Source organism: Myotis myotis, unplaced genomic scaffold, assembly GCF_014108235.1.
Source record: "Myotis myotis isolate mMyoMyo1 unplaced genomic scaffold, mMyoMyo1.p scaffold_m19_p_6, whole genome shotgun sequence".
Classification (NCBI taxonomy): Eukaryota; Metazoa; Chordata; class Mammalia; order Chiroptera; family Vespertilionidae; genus Myotis; species Myotis myotis.
Genome location: NW_023416368.1, coordinates 60,336,504 through 60,359,249, shown reverse-complemented (window position 1 = coordinate 60,359,249; position 22,746 = coordinate 60,336,504). Strand labels below are relative to the sequence as shown.

Below are 22,746 nucleotides of genomic sequence, written 5' to 3'. Positions count from 1 at the left end.
CTGCCTGTGCCCTTTAGCAGTCCGGGAGCCCTCGGGGGATGTCCGACTGGAGCAGGCCTAAGCCGCAGTCAGACATTTTTAACGCTACCGCGGAGGTGGGAGAGGCTCCCACCTCTGCCACTGTGCTCACCAGCTGTAAGCCCAGCTCAGGGCTTCTCGCTGAGCAGCACTCCCCTGTGGGAGCGCACTGACCACCAGGGGGCAGGTGCTGTGTTGAGCATCTGCCCCCTGGTGGTCAGTGCCCATCATAGTTACCAGTTGTTCCACCATTCAGTTGACTTGCATATTACCCTTTTATTATATATATAAAATGAAAAGTTTACAAGTAAACTCATAGAGATTTCCTGCCCAGAAATGGCAAAAGGCTGGTATGACTATAAGGAAAAGTTGCAAAAACATTAGTTATAGAATACTAGTGGCCAGGTGCACGAAATTTGTCCACATTAAAAGAGGATTAACACAGCCACTTGGCCTGGAGGTCAAACCCTCCCTGGTATTAGCTACAACAATCAAGGCTTAACTACAAGACTGCGCACAAAGACCACTAGGGGGTGCACCAAGGAAGCATAACAAAATGCGGAGACAAAGAAACAGGACAAAATTGTCAATGGAAGATATAGAGTTCAGAACCACACTTTTAAGGTCTCTCAAGAACTGTTTAGAAGCCGCCGATAAACTTAATGAGATCTACAAGAAAACTAATGAGACCCTCGATGTTATGCTGGGGAACCAACTAGAAATTAAGCATACACGGACTGAAATAACGAATATTATACAGACTCCCGACAGCAGACCAGAGGAGCGCAAGAATCAAGTCAATGATTTGAAATGCGAGGAAGCAAAAAACACCCAACCGGAAAAGCAAAATGAAAAAAGAATCCAAAAATGCGAGGATAGTGTAAGGAGCCTCTGGGACAGCTTCAAGCGTACCAACATCAGAATTATAGGGGTGCCAGAAGATGAGAGAGAGCAAGATATTGAAAACCTATTTGAAGAAATAATGACAGAAAACTTCCCCCACCTGGTGAAAGAAATGGACTTACAGGTCCAAGAAGCGCGGAGAACCCCAGACAAAAGGAATCCAAAGAGGACCACACCAAGACACATCATAATTAAAATGCCAAGAGCAAAAGATAAAGAGAGAATCTTAAAAACAGCAAGAGAAAGAAACTCAGTTACCTACAAGGGAATACCCATACGACTGTCAGCTGATTTCTCAACAGAAACTTTGCAGGCCAGAAGGGAGTGGCAAGAAATATTCAAAGTGATGAATACCAAGAACCTACAACCAAGATTACTTTATCCAGCAAAGCTATCATTCAGAATTGAAGGTCAGATAAAGAGCTTCACAGATAAGGAAAAGCTAAAGGAGTTCATCACCACCAAACCAGGATTATATGAAATGCTGAAAGGTATCCTTTAAGAAGAGGAAGAGGAAGAAAAAGGTAAAGATACAAATTATGAACAACAAATATGCATCTATCAACAAGTGAATCTAAGAATCAAGTGAATAAATAATCTGATGAACAGAAAAAAAAAAGAGGATTAATTAGAGGAAATATTTTAATATTGCTATTTGCCCTTTCTCTATAATTGAAGTGTCAGGGATGAAAGAAAAGTAGTAAAATGTATATGAAAATCTTCCTCCTGTCAGAGTCTGGGGTGTGCCCAGTGACCCAGAGTCAAGTCCCCGCCCACCCATGGCACCTCAAAATTGCGCGAGACCCAGACCCAGCTGGCCCCACCCCCATTGGGTGAGATCCAGACCTGGCCAACCTCACCCTGGTCAGGCTGTGCTGGGCAGGGAGCGCAGCCTCAGGTCGCCCAGCACACCATCAGGTTCCCCGACCCGGGGCTGGGCCCACAGCCTGAGGTACCTCAGCCCAGCGTCAGGGCAGGAGGTGCAGCCTGAGGTACCCCAGCCCAGCACCAGGGTGGTGGGCACGGCCTGTGGTCCCCCGGCCAGGCCCAGTGCCATGCAGCCTCAGGTCCCTGGCTCTCTTCTAGCCAAGAAGGTTTCTCCTACTCCCTTTCTTAAGCTTCACCCATTTCCCTTCATCTCAGAGCTCTCAAATCCATTCCATCTCCTTTCTTCCTCACAGTTGTTTCAAATTGGTCCCCCTTTTCCACTCCAAATCCATTATCTGCTTCCCTGTTTCCACATCCCATCCCAGCCAACAAGTCTCCCATATAGAAATTGAGGAAAGACCGAGGCTAGCATTAAAGCGCCACCTGCTTGTAGGTTGTGTGGGCTGGATTTCAGGTCTGATTTCAGTCTGCCTGTGTCATTGGGGATGGGTTTTTTGATCATCTGTTCCTCCAGAGACAGATGCAACCAGGAAAATAGCACTCAGCTTCCCTTTCAGTTTGGTGTCAGCATACACATCAATTTAGAGAAACCTCCTGGAACCTCTGGTTTTATTTTTAAAATATATTTTTATTGATTTCGGAGAGAAAAAGAGAAGAAGAGAGAAATAGAAACATCAATGAGGAGAGAGAATAATTTACTGGCTGCCGCCTGCAGGCCTAACACTGGGGATTGAGTCTGCAACCCTGTATATGCCCTTGACCAGAATCGAACCCAGGTACTCTTATCAGCTGAGCCAAACTGGCTAGGGAGGGATTTCTGGTTTTAAACAAAAATAATTTGACACCAAACATTGAGACATTCTAGAAGAGGATTCCTGAAGCATCCATCTTATATAAAAGCTGCTGTTTGAAATTTTAACCCTATTTTGGCTTCTGTAAATGCTTGCTTGCTTAAATAATAAGGAAATAAGACTACTCCCATTCCAGAGAGGCCATAAACTATGCCCCATACAGATTTTCAGTGCTGGCACCAGCCCAGGCCTTGAGATATGGTCTCATGGCCCCTTCCCAGCACGCAGACATTCTTTCTCAGAAGGCCCAGAAGTCTCATTCCAAATTTGGGAGACAAAGGACTGGAAAAAGTATAGAGAGTTTCCTCCATACTGGGAGGCCCAGAATTTGAAAGACACATTTTTCTCTGGGCCTGCCCATAATTAAAATGTAACTCCCCTTTCTCTAAGCCTGGCTTGGTTTTTCTCCAGTCTTCTCTAACATTCCCACAGGGAGCTTCAGACTAGCACTTCAGGGCACTTTGCATGAGGGTATTGACTAAGGGGTATTTATAACCCATTAGGTCAGATTGGGAACTTGGTATCTGTATCTTTTGCAAGCATTTAGATGACGTAGGGCAAGGCTAACTGAGGGACAACAGCAATAATTAAAATATGTTTCTTAAAATAACCTGAATCCAAGTGATGATTGGCTTATGAGGTCAAGTCAAGGCCCTGCTAGAGTAGCCACCCAGAAAGCCAAGGGTGGGGAGCAATACCTCAGTGGCTCTCAGTTTGGCCCCACCCCCTGCACCAGCATCATCCCGACTCCCATCTTACCTGGGGTCTGCTCCTTTGAATGAGTCCCTGAAGTGTGTCTCCAAGAAGAGTCTCTGAAGCCAGTCTCCTACCACTTAAATGCTTAGTAATGTGAGCCTGGCCTATATATACCACTAGGAGGGTGAATCTCTTTAAGACCTCACCCACCAAAGCTCCTCCCTGGAGGTGGGACTTGAGTGTGAGGGTGGGGATAGGAGGATCTTCAGAAGTCTGGTTGATGGGATCTCCTCTTGTTCATGCAGGCCATAGAGGACTAACCTTGTTAGTATGCATAATCTAATTTGCTCCTTTATGATCCTCCCTTGAACTTCTCACCACTCTTTAATCCCATCTTTTCTGCGGAAGAAACTGAAATGAAAAGTAAAATCTTGCCCTAGCTGGTTTGGCTCAGTGGATAGAGCCTTGGCCTTGGGACTTAAGGGTTCCAGGTTCAATTCTGGTCAAGGGCACATACCCAGGTTGCAGGCTCAATCCCCATTGGGGGTGGGGGGGGGGGGCGGTTTGCAGGAGGCCGCTGATCAATAATTCTCTTTCATCATTGATGTTTCTATTTCCCTCACCCTTCCTCTCTGAAATCAAAACAAATATATTAAAATAATACTAATAAAGGTAAAATCTTTGCTTCCTTTCCAACTTGGGCCTGGCATAGTGGCTCCCACAAAGAAGAGTGGAGAGAAGAAGGGTCTTTCTGCCATCGAGGAGGTAGTGACCAGAGAACACACCATCAACATCACAAGCACATCTATGGAGTGGGTTTCAAGCAATACATGAAATATATCTGTATGTGGGTGTGAAAAACAAAAACAAAACCTGTAGATATATTTTTTGTAAAAAGAAAATTATAGGAAACATTTGATATCTTGCTTCCCAGCAGTAGTCATCATTTTGGGCTCAAATAAATGCTTATAATTTATTTATTTATTTATTTTTGTTAATCCTCACCCAAGAATTTTTTTCCATTCAATTTTAGGGAAAGTGGAAGAGAGAGGGAAAGACGGAGACAAACAATGACCTAAGAGCAACAGTTGGTTCCTCCTTCATAAGCCCAGACAAGAGCCCGGGTCGGGGAAAAGCCTGTAACCAAAGTATGTGGCCTTGTGTGGAGTTCAACTCAGACCCTTTGGTTGGCAGATCAACGGGGTATCCACTGAGCCAAACTGGCTAGAGTTCTTATGATTATTTTTTTAAAGGAAAGTGTAGAACACAACACAGAGTTGTCTCATATTGTATTATGGAACAATGCTATGTAATAAAAAGCTAATATGCAAATAGACCCAATGGCAGAACAACCAAACAACTGAACAACCGGTCGCTATGACATGCACTGACCACCAGGGGGCGGGCACGGAACATGGTGGGCATTGGCCACGGTGGCATGGTGGAGCGGGGGCTAGTCACTGTCATCAAGACAAGTGTCTGATGGTTACTGAAAATTCTTTGCTCCTGTGCGCCACAGTCCCACTGGGCACTCACACGCACTGCCAGCGCAGGCAACACTCACGCCCACAGCTGGAACTGGAGCCGCTGCTCGCAGCAGCTGCCTGCGGCCAGCGCCTGTCCTGATTGCTCAGTGCCGTTAGTGGGTGCAAGTGGCGACTGCTGGCCTCAAATGCCCCTAAAAGCTTCTCCACCTCCCCTTGCTCCTGAGTGGCGACCGGGGAAGCAGTCACTGCTCAAAACTGCTATCAGCCTGTTCCAGCTGGCCCTTCAATGCTCCCTCTTTCTCTAACTGTACTGACCCAGTGCTGTGACGACACATGACTGAGGGAGTTAGATCCCTGGGGGGTAATGGAACGGCGCCCTGCTGGCCTACATTGCACTTTATAAGAATAAGCACCTGAGATCACCACAGCATAGCAGGGCCATTCTGATCCGTGCAGTGGTCCCTTGTGCCTCAATAAAAGCTCTGAGGAGAAACTTTTCCAGTTATGGAGACACAAATAGTACAGAGATATGCATAGTAAAACTTTATTTCCAAACATTGTAAACAATACCATACAGGTATCCACACAGAAGCGTGTTCTCAAAGGTTGTCAATTTCCCATAAGCTCAAAATGAGCATGTGACCTTGGCAGGTCATACAGTGGTTGTAAAACGTAGGTTTATAGCCCTGGCCACTTGGCTCAGTTCCGTGGAATGTCTTGTCATACAACAAAAAGTGGGCAGTCTTGATTCTCAGTCAGGGCACATAGGCTTCGGGTTCAATCCATGTTCAGGGTGAGTACAGGAAGCAACTGATGGATGCTTCTCTCTCACATTGATGTTTCTCTCTCTCTGTTTCTCCTTCTCTCTCTCTCTCTCTCTCTCTCTCTCTCTCTCTCTCTCTCTATCAGTAAACATCATCAGGTGATAATTTTATTTTAAATATTTTTTTATTTATTTCAGACAGTAAGAGGGAGAGTTAGGGACATCAACGATGAGAGAGAATCCTTGATAGGCTGCCTCCTGCGCACCCCACTCTGTGGATTGAACCCAAAACCTGGGCATGTGCTCTGACTGGGAATCAAAATGAACCAAGACCTTCTGATTCATAGATCGATGCTCAACCACTGAACCACTCCATCTAGGTGCAGTTGAGAAATTTAAAACAAAGGTATGTTTACAGTTGTTGGCAGGCAAAAGTTTATTCTCTTGTTATTTGTTATTAATTACTGTACATATTTGTAACACTATTGTCAACCTGCTTTTGCTCAGCCCTGCACATGAAATTGTTATAAAACATGAGACACAAAGCAAGACATTTAGAATTCCCAAAAAATTACATGGAAAATAACAAACAGTAAATAGAATATGTTTCTTATGGAAACTTCTGACTTAGGTCAGTCAAATCTACAACACAGCCTCCCTAGAACTCAGCAAATGCAGCACAAATTGCAAGGACACCCTTGCCTAGGGAACCAGGGTGTGTTACCAAACAAAGCCAGAGGAGGAAGCCCTGGCAGTGGGCTTCATATCTGGAAAATCCTGCTCACAGTGTCAAAGGTGGTGACCAGCTTGCACAGGCAGGGAAGAAGGCACCCAAAATTGGTTTCAAATGTTCACACTGATGATGACTCCCTACGTATCAGAAGAGTATGACAAAGTATATTACTCATACGGTGACATTTTGGGGGAGAGAAGGGTAGATATTAGAATAAACCCCAGAAGGACTGAGAGCACAGGGAAAGGGACTAGCTTGTGGTGCTCATGTTGGTTACTGGGTGCTGTTGTTGGGAGCCTGCTGACACTGATGGAAACTTGCTTGATTGGAACTTCCCACCTGCACCCAAGGATGGAGCACCTGGACTTTCTCATTAGCTTTCCCAGGTGTAAGGTCAGGGAGGAGAGAAGGGTGAGTCCATAACGCTTTCAACATTCAAACATCAAAAGAGGAATCAGGATTTTGATGCTAAGTATTCCTTTCAATAAAAAGGGAAGAAAATAAGCAAACAAAATTCCCCCCAAGTTGTTCATCACTTCACTCTGATTGTAAGGGATTCTGAAGAAGGTCCAATGGAGAAATAAGGCCTAACTTTCTCTGTAAAGGTATCACGGAATCCATCCAAGAATGACCTGCTATTCAAATTGTAAAATGAAACCTCTCCCAACTCATAGTCCAGAAAAATGCCAATCTTATGTTGCTGTGCACAGAAAATGTGGAGTAAATTAGTCTTCTGCTGATATTGCCAGCATCCATTGCTTGGGGATGGTGATCTGAGAGTATTTCTGAGGATGGATTCTTTACACACACCTAAGAAACAATCACCTGTGCCTCCTATTTCTACCTGCCAAAAACGCCTGCCAGTATCAACGCCTTCAGAACTCAGGACAGCCGGGGAAGAAGTGCATGCCTCGGGATTAGGAAGACCATCTGGTCTCCTATAGGTCACACTTTTTCTATCTCTTGAGATAATGAGACTTGAATGGGCAGTTTCAGGATCCAGTGTCAAATCTACCTGAAACGTGCGGATCATTTTATGCAGGCCCAAGTAGTGTGGGGGGAGACAGCAACTCCTCTTTAATTCATATGAAAACACTGCTGGGGTCTCTATGTTTCCATAGCTGTTGTGGATGCTTTCAATGCCTGTGAGTAAACCCAGGCCTGTCTGCAAACACTTCTCTTCTATTTCACTTAACAGAATGTTTAACCTGAACATATGGTATGAAATTTGCTTTCCGTTTTCAATTAGTTTTTCTTCAACATCATTCTCTTCTATAGGCAGATCGTTATCAATTTCATCTCGCTCTCTTTCCAATAAAAACTTAAGTTCGTTACATTCATAGTCCAATTCCTCCCTCCATTTTTTCATCTTTCTCTTTACTTCCCAAGTATTTGCAACTTGCTTTTTATATACAGTTTCATCACTTTCAAGGCTGTTAGTGAGGGTCCCAATGTGCCTTTTGAGCATCCCTCTCTGACTAGCTGCTGCTTCCTCAATGGGGATCAGGGGCTGATCCGGGGGGTCTGAGGGGTCCTTGCACTGGAGACACAGCAGCTCCAGGCTTGTCTCACAGAACAGGGTCAGAACCTCACAGTGCTTCCCACACAGGGGTATTTCTTCCTGCATTTTCCTCTTGCTCCCTGAGGTGGGGATCTGCTTAACAATCTCAATCATGTGACATAAATGGGTGTTCCTCTCCAAGCTCCTGTCAGGGCAGTGGTGGAGGCAGACAGGACAGGGAAAGGTGCCCTGTAGACCTTTCCAGCGCTGGTGGATGCAGGAGGAACAGAAGTTGTGCCCACAGGCAATGGTCACTGGGTCTCTCAGGTAATCCAGGCAGATGGGGCAGCTGGCCTCTGCTTGGAGCTTGGCCAGGGAAGCTGCAAAGGCCATGGTGCAGTGAAGGTGACTATCAGAAGAGACTCCCTTCAGTCAGTGTGATCCTCCAGGAGCGAGGAGAAGTGAGAAGCGGAGGTCTGCTCAGGCCTCCCTCTCTGTGCAACTTAGTAGGAGCTTCCCAGAAGAGTTCCAGTGGCCAGCAGACGTGTAGTCTTCCTGTCACCTTCTCCTGCAGTTAATGTCAGGTTCCCCAAGTGAAGATCAGCTGCGGACTCTGGTCAAAAACCAAGCAACACACAAGTCATAAGTAGTTTCTGTGGACAAAAAGATATCACCATTAAAAGTTCAAGCAGCATCGACCCTTCCCTCCCCGTATGAACAGCATGTCAGGTAGTCCAAATCAGTTATTATGACAATATTAAGGAGGAGTTAGAAGTAAAGTCTACCTATTTTGCAACTTAAGAGGAATTAATCAATCTAAGCAAATTCATCATTGCCCTCGACCATCACAAAAAAAGTGATCTTGTGCTGCGGGAAAGAGACAAGGATTTGTAAACCAGGAGCGAGGCCCTGCCTACCAGAGGACGCTTCTTTGTGAAGTCCCCACGTGAGTCACCGTCACCATGTCGGAACAGGAGGCAAAACCCTCAACAGGGGACTTGGGGAATAAGAAGGAAGGAGGATACATTCAACTCAAAGTCATCGGACAGGACAACAGTGAGATTCACTTCAAAGTGAAAATGACATCTCACCTCAAGAAACTCAAAGAATCATGCTGTCTAAGACGGGGAGTTCCAATGAACTGGCTCAGGTTTCTCTTGGAGGGTCAGAGAAATGCGGATAATCACACTCCAAGAGAACTGGGAATGGAGGAGGAAGATGTGAGTGAAGTTTATCAGGAACAACAGCAGGTCATTCAGTGGTTTAGATATACTTTTTCTTTTCCCTCAGTCTTTTCTTATTGTTAAAAATAGTACCTTAATACTTGGGTGGTCAAAACGGAATTGATAAGTGACCCTCCCCCGCTCATCTCTTTAAAACCTCTGGTAATTTGAATTCTAGTGCCCATTATTCATTATTGTTGGTTTTCATTGTGCTGAGTTTTGGTGATCAAGCCTCAGCCTCCTTCACATCACCCTCTCCTTTTGAAATATTACATGTGTGCACAGGGAGGCCACCCTTTTCAGGACTGTGCATTTTGATGCTTGTGATAAATTAAGACTCTCTTTTAGAAATATATAATAAAAAGTTTACAAGTAAACTCATAGAGATTTCCTGCCCAGAAATGGCAAAAGGTTGGTACGACTATAGGAAGAAGTTGCAAAAGAGGTTACTTATAAAATATGGGTTCTTCATACATGAAGTCATAAGATTTTCTCTCCTATTCTGAATACCTAGAATATTCTATAATTTACTTTTTAAAAAATTAACCATTTGAATTCCATTTCAGTGTTTCTCTGCTCTCTTCTAGCCAAAAATGTCTCTTCTATTTCCTTCTTTAAGCTTCATCCATGTTCCTTCATCTCAGAGTTCTCAGATCCACTTCATCTCCTTTCTTCCTCACAGTTATTTCAAACTGGTCCCCTTTCTCCACTCCAAATCCATCATCTGCTTCCCTGTTCCCACATCCCATCCCCACCCAACAAATCTCCCATACTGAGATAAATTGCGATTGAGAAAAGACCAAGGCTGGCATTAAAGTGCCATCTGCTTGTAGGTTATGTGGGCTGGATTTCAGGTCTGATCTCAGTCCGCCTGTGTCATTGGGGATGGGATTTTTGATCATCTGTTCCTCCAGAGACAGATGCAACCAGGAAAATAGTAACTGCCTCCCTTTCAGTTTGGTGTCAGCATACACATCAATTTAGGGAAACCTCTTGGAACCTCTGGTTTTATTTTTTAAATATATTTTTATTGATTTCAGAGAGAAAAAGAGAAGAAGAGAGAGATAGAAAGATCAATGTTGAGAGAGAATCATTTATTGGCTCCGTCCTGCAGGCCCAACACTGGGATGGAGTCCATAGCCTGGGTATATGCCCAGGACCAGAATTGAACCCAGGCGCTCTATTCACTGAGCCAAACTGACTAGGGCAGAACCTCTGGTTTTAAACAAAAATATTTGACAACAGACACTGAGACATTCTAGAAGAGGATTCCCACAGGCAACTTCAGACCAGTACTTCAGGGCACTTTCCAGGTGCAGATAGACATTAAGTCACCTCTTAGGTCAGATTGGGATCCTGGTATCTGTATTTTTAGCAAGCATTTTGATGAGGCAGGGCAAGGCTGAGGGACACCAGCAATAATGAAAGCATGTGTCATAAAATAACATGAATCCAAGAGATGATTGGCTTGTGAGGTAAAGTCAAGGCCCTGCTAGAGTAGCCACCCAGAAAGCCAAGGGTGGGGAGCAATACCTCCATGGCTCTCAGTTTGGTCCCACCTCCTGCATCAGTATCATCCCGACTCCCATCTTACCTGGGGCCTTTGAGTGAGTCCCTGAAGTGTGTCTCCAAAAAGAGTCTCTGAAGTCAGTCTCCTACCCGTTAAATGCTTAGTAATGTGAGCCTGGCCTATATATACCACTAGGAGGGTGAATCTCTTTAAGACCTCACCCATCAAAGGCTCCTCCTTGGAGGTGGGACTTGTGGGCGAGGGTGGGGGTAGGAGGATGTTCAAAAGTCTGGCTGATGGGATCTCCTCTTATTCCTGAAGGCTAGGAGGGACTAACCTTGTTAATATGCATAATCTGATTTGCACCTTTGTAATCCTCCCTTGAATGTCTCAACACCCTTTATTCCTATTTGGCTGAGGAGTAAACTGAAATGAAAAGTAAAATCTTGCCCTAGCGGTTTTGGCTCAGTGGATAGAGCATCAGCCTGAGGACTGAAGTGTTCCAGGTTTCATTCTGGTCAAGGGCACATACCCAGGTTGCAGGCTCAATCACCAGTGGGGGGCGTGCAGGAGGCAAGTGATCAATGATTCTCTCTCATCGTTGATGTTTCTATCTCCCTCTCCCTTCCTCTCTGAAATCAATAAAAATATATTTAGGCCCCTCCTGGGGGCCTGTGTTTCTGGAGCCTAAGCCAAAGAGCTTGTTTGGGGGGCGGGGTGCCCCCTCGACCAGAGTGGTGTGGGTGCGCTCGGCAACCCCTGGCGTCTGCATGTGAGTGGATTGCGGGGGGGACCAACTGGGGGGCGGGCACTGCAGCTGGACCGAGGCCACAGGGGTCGTGGCTGTTTATACTGGGCGCCCGAGCGTGGCCTGCACCCACCCGATGTTTACGTGTGTGAGTGGCAGAGGGGTCCCTGCCTGGTGCCCACCGGAGAGCCTGCGGAGTCCCTCGAAGTTGGTGCTAGCCCTGGTCCCACCCCGCATGCCTAATGCCTCGCCCGCAGCCGCCGGTCACACGCGGTGGCCACGGATCCCCGGCCACGAGGCCCTCCCCGCGCACCCACCCGGGATCGACGTACACTTACACTTTTTTATTCCCAGACGCGTGTCCCCTCCAGCCCCGACCTGGGGTCAGTGCCTTATTTGTCCCGCTTTGCGGAGGCTCCTCTGGGCTTGTCCTCAGATGGTCTGTGGGTGTCTTTCAGAAAATGGTGATTTTATATGATTTGTCATGGAATTTGTTCCACTAGGTCATTCTATCACGTGGCAATATATATATATATTTTAAACTAATAATAAACGTAAAATCTTTGCTTCCTTTCCAACTTGGCCCTGGCATAGTGGCTCCCGCAAAGAAGAGTGGAGAGAAGAAGGGCCTTTCTGCCATCGAGGAGGTAGTGACCAGAGAACACACCATCAACATCACAAGCGCATCTAAGGAGTGGGTTTCAAGCAATACATGAAATATATCTGCATTTTGGTGTAAAAAACAAAACAAAGACCTGTAGATATATTTTTTCGTAAATAACAAATTCTACGGAGCATTTGATATCTTGCTTTCCAGCAATTATCATCATTTGGGGCTCAAATCAATGCTTATAAATTATTTATTTATTTTTGTTAATCCTCATCCAAGAATTCTTTTCCATTCAATGTTAGGGAAAGTGGAAAAGAGAGGGAAAGACAGAGAGAAACATTGATGTGAGAGAAACAATAGGTTCCTCCTGCATGAGCCCAGACAAGGGCCCGGGTGGGGGAAGAGCCTGCAACCAAGGTACGTGGCCTTGATTAGAGTTGAACTCGGACCCTTTGGTCCACAGATTGACAGACTATCCACTGATCCAAACTGACTAGATCTCTTAAAATTATTTTTTTAACAGGAAAATGTACCAACACAGCACATAGTAGTCTCACATTATATTATGAAACTATTAAAATCTAATGAGTGTCTAAATGCTTATATATTGCAAATGATTAGTATTTTTTTTTTTTTGGTAGATATGATGACTGGAACTGTGAGCCAAGGTGTTTTTCCCCAAGGTCACATCTCCCATCTCGGAAGAATGAGCTACACGCACCAGAAGATTTAAGGAAAAGTATGGAAAATTTATTACAAGCAGATTCACAGTCCCTGCAAGGGGCGGAGTCCCAATAGTGCGCTGCCTGGTAAAGCCTTGCAGTCCAGGGGTATATACTGGTATTTACAACAAGCCTGCTCTATGTCTACCTGTGTCATCACCTGATTGATTCCCTCAATTGTTTTTGCCCAGCAACGGCCCTGACTTTCCCTGTTTCTATGTGTTCGTTCTCTGTTCCTATGCTGAACTTTTTCTCTTTCTGTGTGTTCATACATCTTGGTTACTGCAGGCCCTCCCTTGGTTTCCCATGCCTCCTGCTTTGAGGCCACAAACATTTCATGGTTTCTGCTTGGTTGGTTCCTGTGGTTCGGCTGCTCAAACTGCCATGTCTGCCCCCACCTATGTTTCACCTGCCTTTGTTTTCCACTGGACGCTGCCCTACCTGCCTGCATTTCAAGTTAACCCCCTCCCATACAGAAGACAGGTAAGGAGGGGCAGGCAGGAAAGGTATAAGGAGGTTGGGTGACCTCTCTCCAAGGTGAGAGAACAATTTGCTTTCCAGTGTGTTCTATTTAACAAGTGATTTCTATTAAATTTATCTATATTGTTCTAATTTTTAAAATGCTTCCTAACAAATAACCCTAAATGATGTTCATCAGAAAAGTGCTACAATCCAGGTGTTAGTTTTGCTCACCCTGTTTGGACACAGCCATTCCTGTGGAGGAAGTCCTCAAGTCACATGATCTCTGTTGTCTGGAGGGTCAGTTTCCTCATAGTGGGGACTCTGATGTGATCTGTGCACCCAGGCTTCTGTCTCAGGGCCACACATCTACTGAGAGCTCATAAAATGTTTGCTGGATGGCCCTAGCCGGTTTGGCTCAGTGGATGGAGCATTGAAGAGTCCGAGGTTCGATTCTGCTCATGGGTAGATTCCTTGGTTGCGAGCTTTATCACAGGCTCTGTCTGGTCTGGGCTCTGAAGAAGGCAACCAATGGATGTGTCCCTCTCACATCGATGTTTACCTTTCTCTGTTCCCCAACCCCCCACACCCTTTTCACTCTCTCTGAAAATAAATGGGGGGGAAAGGTTTGCTGGATACATAATTCAATGATATCTCTAAGTGGGATTAATGAGATCAGACAGACCTGGTTAGAAATGCAGATCTGACTGTTTCCAGCCTCCCCTGCAGATGATTTTGTCAGGAGCAATGGGCAGATCAGAACATATGAGAGTCTCTATCCCAACCAAACCAAGTGTTTGCTATTATGCCCCTAGGAAAGCCTGGATGGCAGCTGCCCCCAGGCTGCTTCGTAGAATATCAGTGCAGCGCAATGAAGGTGTAACTGTCTGGCAGACCCTGTTCTTCCGGGAGGCCTGGGCTGAAGAACCAAAGATGTAATCTGAGCATGGAGCCATGATAAGAAACCTGGGAATTTCCACACTTTTTTTAACCCTTACCTGAGGGTATACTTAGTGAGAGGGAAGGAGGGAGGGAGGGAGGGAGGGAGGGAGGGAGGGAGGGAGGGAGGGAGGGAGGGAGGGAGGGAGGGAGGGAGGGAGGGAGGGAGGGAGAGAGAGAGAGAGAGAGAGAGAGAGAGAGAGAGAGAGAGAGAGAGAGAGAGAGAGAGAGATTCTGACTGGGGTGGAATGAACCCAAAACCTGCATGTATGCCTGACCAAGAATTGGACCCATAATGGGATGATGCTTCAAGCAATTGAGCCACCTGGCAAGGACAAAACATTTTCATAACAGAACTGGTGTATTAACTCAGTAATGTTCAATTACATTTTAAGTGGTAGATTCAAACCCAAAAGATCTGCTTAAAGAGGTTGGGTCTTTCCCTGAGCAGTGTGGGTCAGTAGATTAGAGTAATCATCCCATACACCAAAAGGTTGTTGGTTTGATCTCACATAAGGGTAAACGCCTATATTTCCAATTAGATCCCAGTCATGGTGTATATGAGAAGCAACCAATCAGTGTTTCTCTCACATCGATGTTTTTCTCTCTCTCTTTCTAAAATCAATAACCATGTCTTCAGGTGAGGTTTAAAAAATAAGAAAGAAAAATATCTGACTTATTATTATTTTTTTTTAAACCTTACCCTAGGATATTTTTCCACGGATTTTTAGGGAGAGAGGGAAAGGCAGAGAGAAACATTGATGTGAGAGAAAAACACGTCAATTGGTTGCCTCCTGCACAAGCCCCAACCAGGGCCAATCTGGGAGGCGCCTAAAACTAAGGTATGTGCCATTGAGTGAAATCAAACCCACGACCCATTGGTTTGGGGGTTATTCAATGGTTTAGATATTCTTTTCCTTTTCTTTTCCCTCAATCCTTTCGTATTGCTAAAAATAGTTCTTTTGTAATGTGGTGTTCCAAATGAAATGGAAAAGTGACCCCCGCCCCTTCCTGACATTTTTTTTTTTTTGACAGACAACTGTTTAGTTCTTATTTCATAATCATAAACTTAACTCTGCAATCCAGCTAGACTGGGAAGGGGTAGGGAAATTATGGAACCCAATAAACTGGCAAGAGCACAAAGATTATGGAACATTTCCAAGCAAATCGGGGTGAAGGGGTGCTCTCCTGAGCTACAGAAGGAATGGTCTGGTGGTTAAGATAAAACACAAGTCAAATTTATTAGAGTTGCCCACAGTCAGCAATGGTGATCTTCTTGCTGGTCTTGCCATTCCTGGACCCAGAGCGCTCCATGGCTGTCACAATATCCATGCCTTCACCTGGCCGAAGACCACATGCTTGCCATCCAACCACTCCGTCTTGGCAGTGCAGATGAAAAACTGGGAGCCGTTTGTGTTCGGCCCAGCATTTGCCATGGACAAGATGCCAGGACCGGTATGTTTCAGCATGAAGTTCTCATCCTCAAATTTCTCCCCATGGACTTGCCGCCTGTGCCATTACGGCGTGTGAAGTCACCACCCTGGCACATAAATCCCGGAATAATTCTGTGAAAGCAGGAACCTTTGAACCCAAATCCCTTCTCCCCAGTGCTCAGAGCATGGGAGTTTTCTGCCGTCTCTGGAATTTTGTCTGCAAACAGCTCCAAGAAGACGCGGCCCAGGGGCTCGCCATCAGCGGCGCTGTCGAAGTACACAGTGGGGTTCACCATGGCTGCCCACGGGTGGCTTCGGGGCAGCGGCGTCTGCAAAGCCCTGACACTTTAAAACCTGTGGTAGAGAACCTAGACACAGAACCTACACAGAACCTAGAGGCAGAACCTAGAGACAGAACATGGTAAAAGATCCTGGACAGAAACTGGCCACAGAACCTAGAGACAGAACCTAGCGAGAGAACCTGGCTGAAGAACCTAGAGACAGAACCTGGCTACAGAACCTGGATAGAACATGGCAAGAGAACCTGACTAGAACCTGGTGACTGAACCTGGCTGGAGAACCTGGACAGAACCTGGCTGGAGAACCTAGCGAGGGAACCTGGCTACAGAACCTGGCTGGAGATCCTAGACAGAACTTGGCTGGAGAACTGGCTACAGAACCTGGCTAGAGACCCTGACAAGAGAACCCGGCTATGATGATCACCTGAAAAAAAAACCAAAAAAAAAACCTGTGGTAATTTGAATTCTAGTGCCCATTATTCATTATTGTTGGTTTTCATTGTGCTGAGTTTTGGTGATCAAGCCTCAGCCTCCTTCATATCGCCCTCTCCTTTTGAAATATTACATGTGTGCACAGGGAGGCCACCCTTTTCAGGACTGTGCATTTTGAGGCTTGTGATAAATGAGGTGGGCCAATACAAGTGTTCATAATACTTCTAATAGGCCCGGAAGTGCTAGCATGTGATTGCTTCACTTCTGGACTATGACTTTCAGTGGGAGGTGGGAGTTTTTCAGTGAACTGAACTGTGGAATTATGACTTTTCATCAGCTTAAAGCTACTTTTAAAATCTGAAGGTCTGACCAAAAGAAGAGGAATATCAAGTTGGAATCAAGATGACAGATAAGGTGAGAGTAAGACTAACTCCAAAGACGCTTCACTGAAGAGAAAGCATTTCAATAGTAAAGAAAAATCTTGTCAGAATGCTGGAAGCCAATTCTAGCATGTCATAATTGCAAGAGTTTCATCAAAAGGTTGATGGAACTTGGGGACTCAACAAGGGCTGAGTCACATATGTTATCACCTGTTGGGGATGGCTAAAGGCATTTCCCCAAACCTGAAAAGGGATGATTGCTTGCTGCCAGACAGCTCAGGGCATCTTAATCTACATGTTATTGCCTCCTACTGGCCAAACACCTGAACAGCCGTAGGCTAATTCTTCCATTCTGACAATGCCTCTGTATATGAAACCCTGACCCTTTGAAGTGTATTTCTCTGCCTCGCATCAGGACAAATTGTGTTAATAAAAAGCATGGGGTCCTGAGACAAGGAGATCTTAGTTTCCTTTAAACTAGGCTCCTCTGACCCCCAAATGCCTTTCAAAATTATATTTCATCTCTGGACTCCTATTTAATCTACTCACAGCCTTCTCCAAATGTCCTGAACCCTTCTCGATGCTGGAACAAGAACTCCGGCATCAGAAGATCCAAGAAAAGTTTTAATTTTCACCAGCATTTAATAAATTTATTCATGCAGAAGAATGTGCAACAGAACACAGCTCTTTTTTATTTTATTTTACATTTCAGCCTGGGATAAGACTTTGTATATCAGCTTTATTAAAGCAAACAAAATATTTAGGGGGAAAAAGTGATCTTGACCAGGGAGCTCAGTTGGCTGGAGCATGGTGCAGATGTGTCAAGGTTTCATGTTCAGTTCATGCCCAGTGCCCAAGCAATAATCGAGGAATGAATGCAAAAACAAGTGGAACAATATCTCTCTCTCTCTCTCTCTCTCTCTCTCTCTCTCTCTCTCTCTCTCCCCCCCCCCCATTCCATAACTCTAAAAGCCAATTAATAAAAAAATATATATACATATATATACATTTATATATATATATATTATAAAAAGTGGCCTGTGTGGCTCAGTTGGTTGGAGTGTTGTCCCATGAACCACAAGGTCACAGGTTCCATTTGGGGTTGTGTCATGTAAGAGGCAACTAATCCAAGTATCTCCCTTACATTGATCTGGCACTCTCTCTCCATCTCAAAAAAAGAAAAATACTAGTAGATATACAACTGTTGGAGGGACTATACCATTATTTGTGAGGAAGTTTTGCCAGATAAATGTAAATCTCATCAGAGTTCTAAACCATCTATTTACAGACAATATAAGGCAGCGGTTCTCAACCTGTGGGTCTCGAACCCTTTGGCGGTCCAACGACCCTTTCATAGGGGTCGCCTAAGACCATCCTGCATATCAGATACTTACATTACAATTCATAATAGTAGCAACATTACAGTTATGAAGTAGCAACGAAAATAATTTTATGGTTGGGTCAAAACATGAGGAACTGTATTTAAAGGGCCAGAAGGTTGAGAACCACTGATATAAGGGATTGAGAAAACTCAGTCGAATAATCTGGTCAATTTAACCTGTCAACTTGATTGGGCCACTGGATAGCCAGGTAGCAGCTGAAACACTAATTCTGGGTGTGACTGTGACGAGATTTCTGGAAGAGATTAGTATTTGAATCTGTGGATGAGCAAAGCAGACAGCCCTCCACATGTCAGTGGGCAACATCCAATCCACTGAGGGCCTGCAGAGAACAAGCACCTGGGAAGGCTGCATTCACTCTGCAAGACTCAATGCACCAGCACATCCACCTCCTGTCCTGGGTGCACCTGGTTCTCAGACCCACACTGGAATCTGTACAGTCTCTTCTCTGACTCAGGCCTTCACAGTACAGTTGACTAAAAGCCATAGAAGTCAGTTATTTTGTATGTATAAATCTAATTTCATTTCATTTTGAAATATTTGATCAAATTTCAGTTGGAAGTTGGATATTTGAGGATTAAAACAACCTTGTTGATGATTATGTTACACTGAGGTAATGATTGGCATTAGTGGCATGTAAATTGCCCTGGCAGGTAGGTCAGTTAGTCCCAATATGCCAAGGTTTCAGATTAAATCCGAGGTCAGAGCACTTTACAAAAAGCAACCAACAAATACATGACTGAATGGAACCACAAAATAAAATCAATGCCTCTTTCTCATTTCCAATCTCTCACTCTCTCTTTCTCTCTCTGCCTTGCCCCATCCTCTCACTCTTTATAAGAAAATAAGTTAAAAAAAGAAAATTACTTTAAAAATTTTAATGCAGAAGTATGTAAATTAAGAGTCTCTTTTAGAAATATATAATGAAAAGTTTACAAGTAAACTCAGAGATTTTCTGCCCAGAAATGGAAAAAGGCTGGTACGACTGTAGAGAAAAGTTTCAGAAAGCTTAGTTATAGAATATAGGTTCATCATAATGACTTCATAAGACTTCTCTCCTATTCTGAATACCTAGAATATTCTATAATTTACTTTTAAAAAACCTAACCATTTGAATTCCATTTCAGTGTTTCTCTGCTCTCATCTAGCCAAGGTTTCTCCTACTCCCTTCCGTAAGCTTCATTGACTTCCCTTCATCCATTTCCCTTCATCTCAGAGCTCTCAGATCCACTTCATCTCCTTTCTCCCTCACAGTTGTTTCAAACTGGTCCCCTTTCTCCACTCCAAATCCATCACCTGCTTCCCTGTTCCCACATCCCATCCCACGGAACAAATTTCTCATAAGAGATTGAGTAAAGACCAAGGCTGGCATTAAAGTGCCATCTGCTTGTAGGTTATATGGGCTGGATTTCAGGTCTGATTTCAGTCTGCCTGTGTCATTGGGGATGGGATTTTTGATCATCTGTTCCTCCAGAGACAGATGCAACCAGGAAAATAGCAACAGCTTACCTTTCAGTTTGGTGTCAGCATACACATCAATTTAGGGAAACCTCTTGGAACCTCTGGTTTTACTTTTTAAATATATTTTTATACATTTCAGAGAGAAAAAGAAAAGAGAGATAGAAACATCAATGATGAGAGAGAAACATTTATTGGCTGCCTCCTGCAAGCCCAACACTGGGGATGGAGGTATATGCCCTTGACCAGAATCAAACTTGGGCACTCTATCCGCTGAACCAAACCAGCTAGGGAGGAACCTCTGGTTTTTTGTTGCTGTTTTTTGTTTTTTTACATTGAACTTGTTTTAATGTTTCTTCACAAATGGTGAAAAATACTAAAGTACAGACAAGGAATAATCATAATGTTGTGGCCAACATTATAAATATGGAATTATAAATTTAAAACATTTTCTGGTTTAAAAAATAAATCTGGTAGTCAACGCAGCTTGCGGGGTCTCTGCATCTAGTAGGGCCGGTCTCTGCATTCCTGACGGTGTTCACCTTTATCCATCTTTCCAGGTCCTCCACGCCCGCCTCTTCTTCCTCCCATCTGCTCCATCAAAGGTCCAGGAGGACCCCCAGGGCCACCTCGTCTTCCTCCACCGAAGCCACCGCGGAAGCCACCTCTGTCTCCACCACGGCCACCTCTGAACATTCCACCAGGACCACCGCGGTCCATGAGGCCCCCTCTTCCTCCCCGCATGCCACCAGGGCCACCTCTGCCACGGTCACCCCCTGGGGGTGGAAAGGGTGGCGGGAGGAAGCCTTGAGGCTTCGGGGCCTTACACTGGTTGCATTCTGTTCTCCAGGCGAAATTCTGGTTTCCACACCCCGGATTGGGGCACTGCCAGTCTCCAGCTCGGTGCTGGAGGTTTCCTCCTCCGGATGGGTTTCCTCGGGAGCCCCGGGGCCCTCTTGGGGGAAAGCCTCCTCTGTCTCCTCCACGGCCTCCCATGCGACCCATGGGTCCCCCGGGGCCTCCTGGGCCTCCTGGACCTCTACGGAGCGGCGGCGGCATCCCCCTGCCCTCTCGGGGCGGCATGCCCCCCCGCATGCTGTTCATTGGCGGCTTCTTCCGAGCAAGGGAAACTTTCAGCTTGCTTCCTTGAAAATCTTTCCCATCAAACCTGTCCACAGCTGCCTTGGCCGTTGGCGGGTCTTCATAGGACACTGTAGCATCGCCTTTGGGCTTCCCTGTTTCCTTGTCCAAGTAGATGTGGATCATGGGCTGGCCCGTCCTCTTGTTCATCTTAACTCCACACTGCTTGAAGAAGTCTGCCAGGTCATCTAGAGTCACATTGTCATTTAAACCTTGCACATAAATGGCACTATTGTCAGAATCTTCATCTGGATCAACAGGTGGGCCTAGATCAAGATCCGGTCCTTCATCCATGGGTCCATCAGGCTTATTGAAGCCACCTCGCTCTCCAGCGCTGCCCATTCCACCGCGTCCTCCTCCCCGCCCACCTCTGCTCATGCCTCCACGATCAAATCTCCCTCTTCCCCTGCCCCGGTTATCAGGGCCACTCATGCCCCGGTTCTCTCCTGGTCCGGAAAATCCTCCAGACTCCTGCCCATAAACACCCATGCTACTGGGGTGGTCCTGTCGCAATGAATTCTGCTGCCCGTAGCTGCTGCTCTGTTGGCTATATTGACTTGGAGCCTGGCTGTAGGATCCAGTTTGGGGGGGGTATCTAGTGGGCGGCTGCTGCCCACAGCTGCTTTGTTGACCATAGCTGCTCGGCTGCCCATAGGTGTTCTGCTGAGAGTAACTGCTCTGATCATAACTAGTCGGCTGTGTCGAGGAATAGCTGGTAGGAGGATAGGATGGTGGTGCCATGACTGGCTGCATGGGGTAGCTCCCAGGTACCTGGGGATAACTGTAGTTACTCTGTCCATATCCCAGGCTGGGCTGGTTGTAACCCCCTGTGCTGGATTGAGGTTGACTGGTCTCAGCTGGTTTGTTACCATCCTGTGGTCTCGCAGGTGCAGTGGTTGCCGGCTGTTGCCCATAGGCTGGGTAAGCAGGCTGCGTGCCATACGCTGACTGAGCTGCATAGGAGGCTTGGGTGGTAGTGACCGTAGCAGTGGTGGTATCATAAGCACCAGTGCCATACCCCTGGACAGGCTGACTGTAGGCCTGGGGGGCAGCTGGAGTAGTATAACCTGTGGGAGGCTGTCCATAAGAAGTCGCACAGGCTGTCTGCCCATAGGTAGCAGTGGTCTGAGCCTGGGTATAGCTGACATCAGTGGGCTGTCCATAGGTTCCATAACTTTGCTGCCCATCTGCCTGCGTGGTCTGTGCATATCCTTGAGTGGGCTGGGCGGTGTAAGCACTGTAGCCCTGCTGAGCTGCAGCTTGGCTGTAGGTACTGTAATCCGTGGACACCATTTTCTCTCCTTCCTCCTCGTTCTCTCAACGTCCGTCCGGATCCTCTGGTTTTAAACAAAAATATTTGACACCAGACAATGAGACATTCTAGAAGAAGATTCCCACAGGCACCTTCAGACCAGCACTTCAGAGCACTTTGCACTTATAGATATTCATCACCCCTTAGGTCTGGTTGGGATCCTGGTATTTGTATTTTTAGCAAGCATTTAGATGATGTAGGGCAGTGATGGCGAGCCTATGACACGCGTGTCAGAGGTGACACGCGAACTCATTTTTTTGGTTGATTTTTCTTTGTTAAATGGCATTTAAATATATAAAATAAATATCAAAAATATAAGTCTTTTTTATACTATGGTTGCAAATATCAAAAATTTCTATATGTGACACGGCACCAGAGTTAAGTTAGGGTTTTTCAAAATATGGACACGTCGAGCTCCAAAGGTTCACCATCACTGATGTAGGGCAAGGCTAACTGAGGGACACCAGCAATAATGAAAGCATGTGTCTTAAAATAACCTGAATCCAAGAGATGATTGGCTTGTGAGGTAAAGTCAAGGCCCTGCTAGAACAGCCACCCAGAAAGCCAAGGGTGGGGAGCAATACCTCCATGGCTCTCAGTTTGGTCCCACCCCCTGCACCAGTATCATCCCAACTCCCAGCTTACCTGGGGCCTGCTCCTTTGAGTGAGTCCCTGAAGTGTGTCTTCAAGAAGAGTCTCCGAAGCTAGTCTCCTACCAGTTAGATGCTTAGTAATGTGAGCCTGGCCTATATATACCACTAGGAGGGTGAATCTCTTTAAGACCTCACCCACCAAAGCTCCTCCCTGGAGGTGGGACTTGTGGGCAAGGGTGGTAATAGGA

At 45.7% G+C, this 22,746-nt stretch overlaps 3 protein-coding genes and 1 pseudogene across 3 annotated transcripts; 1 reads left to right on the top strand and 3 right to left on the bottom strand.

Annotated features, from left to right (window-relative positions):
* Window positions 1–6,078: 6,078 nt before the first annotated feature.
* On the bottom strand, window positions 6,079–8,482 carry LOC118659259 (tripartite motif-containing protein 60-like). Its single transcript, XM_036315501.1, has one exon. The coding sequence runs from the start codon at window positions 8,231–8,233 to the stop codon at window positions 6,872–6,874; it is 1,362 nt and encodes a 453-aa protein (XP_036171394.1). The 5' UTR covers window positions 8,234–8,482; the 3' UTR covers window positions 6,079–6,871.
* A 320-nt stretch (window positions 8,483–8,802) lies between these two features.
* LOC118658463 (small ubiquitin-related modifier 1-like) lies at window positions 8,803–14,051 on the top strand. Its single transcript, XM_036314012.1, has 2 exons — window positions 8,803–9,101; window positions 13,928–14,051. Exons 1-2 carry the CDS (start codon window positions 8,803–8,805, stop codon window positions 14,049–14,051), a joined length of 423 nt encoding a protein of 140 aa, XP_036169905.1.
* A 1,216-nt stretch (window positions 14,052–15,267) lies between these two features.
* Window positions 15,268–15,780, bottom strand: LOC118658703 (annotated as a pseudogene).
* A 4,012-nt stretch (window positions 15,781–19,792) lies between these two features.
* Window positions 19,793–21,922, bottom strand: LOC118659169 (RNA-binding protein EWS-like). Its single transcript, XM_036315310.1, has one exon. The coding sequence runs from the start codon at window positions 21,884–21,886 to the stop codon at window positions 19,958–19,960; it is 1,929 nt and encodes a 642-aa protein (XP_036171203.1). The 5' UTR covers window positions 21,887–21,922; the 3' UTR covers window positions 19,793–19,957.
* Window positions 21,923–22,746: the final 824 nt, after the last annotated feature.

Excerpts from the sequence above, each read along its gene's own strand:
- LOC118658463 (XM_036314012.1), top strand. The coding sequence starts at position 8,803 with ATGTCGGAACAGGAGGCAAAACCCTCAACAGGGGACTTGGGGAATAAG. Across the intron at positions 9,102-13,927 it reads CAACAGCAGGTCATTCAGTG|GAAAGCCTGGATGGCAGCTG; the intron begins GTTTAGATATAC and ends TTATGCCCCTAG.
- LOC118659259 (XM_036315501.1), bottom strand. The coding sequence starts at position 8,233 with ATGGCCTTTGCAGCTTCCCTGGCCAAGCTCCAAGCAGAGGCCAGCTGC.
- LOC118659169 (XM_036315310.1), bottom strand. The coding sequence starts at position 21,886 with ATGGTGTCCACGGATTACAGTACCTACAGCCAAGCTGCAGCTCAGCAG.